The sequence below is a fragment of the Wolffia australiana genome, chromosome 10, assembly GCF_029677425.1.
Source record: "Wolffia australiana isolate 7733 chromosome 10, ASM2967742v1".
NCBI classification, from domain to species: domain Eukaryota; kingdom Viridiplantae; phylum Streptophyta; class Magnoliopsida; order Alismatales; family Araceae; genus Wolffia; species Wolffia australiana.
In genome coordinates, this window is record NC_135844.1 from 15,442,670 (window position 1) to 15,446,467 (window position 3,798).

The window sequence follows — 3,798 nt, forward strand, 5'->3', positions numbered from 1 at the left end:
AGCAGCCTAGAAAAATGAAGTAATGCCTCATGTATCCTTTCTCAATGTCTATGGTACCTGTATCCCTCTATGATTCCTGTCCCTCATGATTGTCTCAACCTCACCGTGCCTTCAGGCGGCTCATCTCCAGTCGATGCCTGCATCATCTGTTTCACCCCCTCCTCAGCTCATTCCCGTTTCTCCTCTCTACACCGGAACCTCTCTACCTTCTCGTCTATTCCTTTCCTGAAATGAGCCTACATCCAGGATCGTAGCATACATATAATATTCTTGTCTATTTATGACCACAGATTAAGAAATACATGGTAATATAATTTTGAGAATATGGGTGTAGCATATCTAAAGATGATATTAGAGTGAGTGATTTCAAAAGATGAAATTCTTGAGTTGAACATCAAGTTACGAAGTAGTAAGTGAAAATATTGAGTACATACATTATTTATCTAGTTTGATAACCAGATATAAGTAACTTCTATTTTTCAGATGCTATATAATTTATGAATATACACAAGTGTTGATATACAAGTAGGAAGATAAATGTCTATACCGCAATACGTAGGTCTGTATTTAAGTAGTATTTTGCAGAAAAGAATTTTTACTAAGGATAAATCATTTCTACCAGGAATTACGGAGCTATTTTCATTACTTTTTCAACGGACATGGATGTTATGTAAGTATAATTTTAAATAACCTGAAATTAAAAGTAGTCTAATGGAAGAGTTTAGCTCACTTTTCAATCCCCAGAATGCCCTCTAATAACAACTAAAGACTTTGCAATCAAAGGTGTCATTTAACTTTGCCTCAACCCCCTTCATCCATCATTTTCTCTCTAACATGTACCTTCTGATGACCCAGTGAAGGAAGAGATGAAATAAATAAATAGCTTAATGGCAAGTACAGAGATGATAAGTCAAAGACAACCAGTGAAAAAAGGGGTGAACAATCAAAGGTATGTCTTGGAGAGACAGTCCTCAACCAAGTCCAGGAGGTTAGGGTTTTCGAGTGCCGCCGCCACCCTCTCCTTGTCATTCAACTGTTTGTTAACTGAAGTTCAAGTTCATCCATCAGTTTGGAAATCACAATTTTTTAAGGAAATCATGGGATTTCTAATATGTAAACAAACATAGAAATAATAATTTGCAATTACCAGAAGATTCAGTGGCATGACTTCCGGGGGCAACCTGAATATCTATCTGATGAGGAGAAAAATAAGATTAAAGATGATACAGAAAATTAACCAGGACCACGACCACTTTTCTGAAATAAAGACATAAATACAACTATAATCGCTCTTCCTCGATTATCCAAACTGCAAAAGATGAGTGAGAAAGGGACTCTGAAATTCAAATAAAATCATGAACAAAGTAGGATCATAGATTGAAATATCTGATAATGAACATGCCCCACCATTCTAGAAAAGATAGAAAGAATACTAAAAAAAGTGGGTAATTGTCAACTATCATGATATTGAATAAGAGAGAAAGACAAGCAGATTCATGATTGAGGATAACACCGGAAGTATATTTTCCTGATGACATCAGACAAGCTGAGAAGTAATCGCATGAACTTATCAAAATTTCAAAGAAAAAATTGATTTTTCCGACAAGTAGCTCTTCGATAAAAAATATCTGCTCACTTCGTTCAATTCGGGGCTTAGTTTCTACCAAAAAATGAGAAATATTTCGGAAATTCAAAAATTAAGAGAGTGAAATAGCTTACCTTGAACCTTGATGGCAAACTTCGAATTAATTTGACTCGGATTGAAAGACCGATTAGCGCAGCCATGCTGCAATGCTCAACAGTGGGAGTAAAAGTGACCCTAAACCGAAAAAATATCAAATTTTAATTCAAGAGGTAGATGAGGGAAATTGAACAAAGAAAAAAATGCAAAGAACATTCAATTCTTCCATACCTGACATGACTTTGCCTGTCATCTACGTCTATTGCTTCTTCCGAGACAACCTTCAATTCTTCCAGTGTGTAAGGATGTTCCGGATCTTTAATGTCTCTTATATGATGTGATTCATGTTAAGGAAATCGGCCCCAACGCACCAAGATATTTATACGAGTGATAAACTGCTTAAACAATCTCTGCGAGAAAGACTAGCTAGAAATTTCATTCTTAATCATCTATTTTGCACTGATTTTGGAAAATACTCTGCAAATCAAGCACGCCCAGGAACATTGACTAATACGCAAAGATCGTGCAATCATTAATTAATCCGGTGGAAACCCATGAATCCAATTCATGAAACGGAATTAGCAGTGAAAAGCAAGATTACAATAATAGAGAGGAAAATTGTCGCCATGGAAAGGATATCGAAAATTTCCTGCTGGTCGATTGGATCGGCTGCGTATTCGTCCTCCACCGCGGTGACCCTGACGCGAGATTGCCGATCTTTCCTCTGATACACGACGGGATTTGCGTTGATCAGCTCAGGAGCCATTATCACAAAAAAAATATAAGGGTTTCTTCGGAGACTATCTGATTGATCAAATCGGGACGGTATTTCTTCCCTAATAGATCGAACGACGCTTGCTGGCGTCATTTCCAACAGTAACTTGATTTATAAATCGTGACCCAAAATAAAATCTTTAAAACTTCTATAAAAGTCGAAGATCATTGGGATGAATGCTAATTTGACTATCATCTAAATAACCATCAAGGAAACAAATTTGTTTTTCATGGTCATTGGGATTAATGCTTACTTGATTGTAATCTGAATAACCATCAAGAAAACAGAGTTTTTAGTAAAATCTGGTCAATAAAAGTTAGGGGATAATGATCTTTCTTTGTTACTAGATTGGGCTTTCCTTGTTGCTTCCAATAATCTATACATACCCTCTAACTGGTGGATAGTCTAGTACCATATAAAGTTTATGTTCACATATGTAGAAAGGAACTCCATTAATATAATCAAACGTCCATCCTATGGCCGATTTATGCATTTTCAAGACATTCATTAAATCATGATCTTGTTTGGGAGTTAAATCAGCAGAAGTAATAACAGGTAAACTCCTATACATTCAGAAAATGCATATTTCAAATACGAATGTGAAGAATTAAAATCCATCAGAATAGGTATGTCAGCTAATTGTAATTATAAAGATGTAGGTTCTAATCTCTAAGTTAAAGTTTAATAAAGATTGATATGGGTCTCATATTTACACTTGCATATCATTAGAATTGGGAAAATAACAAAACCCCTATTTCTAACTTATTAAAAGGGACTCTTAGATATTCTGTTTTCAGGAATCTGATCTGTGAGAGTAGAGTTAACATTTTCACTATTTTAGTTTCCAAATAGGCCTGCATAGTTCTTTCAAATATTTAGGAAAAGTAGGAATGAACTTAAGTGCATATCATATTGCTATGGTGATAGTGGCTTCTTTAAAAGTTTCTGTAGGTTGATTTTTTAAGAGGAGTTTTTGAAAGCTTCAAAGCATATCGAAAAGGAAAGTGAGTTGATATGTTGGAGGTTGTGGTTATTTTGCTTTTCTCACAGCTTCATGTTCATCATTTTCAATTTTCACAGTTTCATATTGCATATTATTCTGAATGGGACCTAGAAGATTTTTTCTGAACTCCCTCACCTTTCACTTCATTATACTCTAATGGTTTTAATTCCTTCTCTGTTCTCAAAATGTTATGTCATTTTCACAATTTTTGCATTCTGCTCCATCATTTTCATCATGAATTCAATAGTGCTTTGATTACACACCTGTGTAGACTGAAATCGAGGTTGAGGACTTGATTGATACCAAGAGTTTGATCATTGTGATCTATGATGGATGTTC

The 3,798-nt window shown here is 35.3% G+C and overlaps 1 protein-coding gene across 1 annotated transcript; it reads right to left on the reverse strand.

Annotated features, from left to right (window-relative positions):
- Positions 1-855: 855 nt before the first annotated feature.
- AE7 (MIP18 family protein (DUF59)) lies at positions 856-2,530 on the reverse strand. The gene is made up of 5 exons (XM_078582312.1): positions 2,319-2,530; positions 1,913-2,016; positions 1,720-1,819; positions 1,148-1,193; positions 856-1,044 (listed from the first exon to the last, which is right to left on the reverse strand). Exons 1-5 carry the CDS (start codon positions 2,445-2,447, stop codon positions 944-946), a joined length of 480 nt encoding a protein of 159 aa, XP_078438438.1. The 5' UTR covers positions 2,448-2,530; the 3' UTR covers positions 856-943.
- Between the last annotated feature and the right edge of the window lie 1,268 nt (positions 2,531-3,798).

Coding starts and splice junctions, on each gene's coding strand:
- AE7 (XM_078582312.1), bottom strand. CDS start 2,447: ATGGCTCCTGAGCTGATCAACGCAAATCCCGTCGTGTATCAGAGGAAA. Junction 2,017..2,318: donor ACCAGCAGGAAATTTTCGAT/ATCCTTTCCATG, acceptor CATGAATCACAT/CATATAAGAGACATTAAAGA. Junction 1,045..1,147: donor TCATGCCACTGAATCTTCTG/GTAATTGCAAAT, acceptor CTTGAACTTCAG/TTAACAAACAGTTGAATGAC.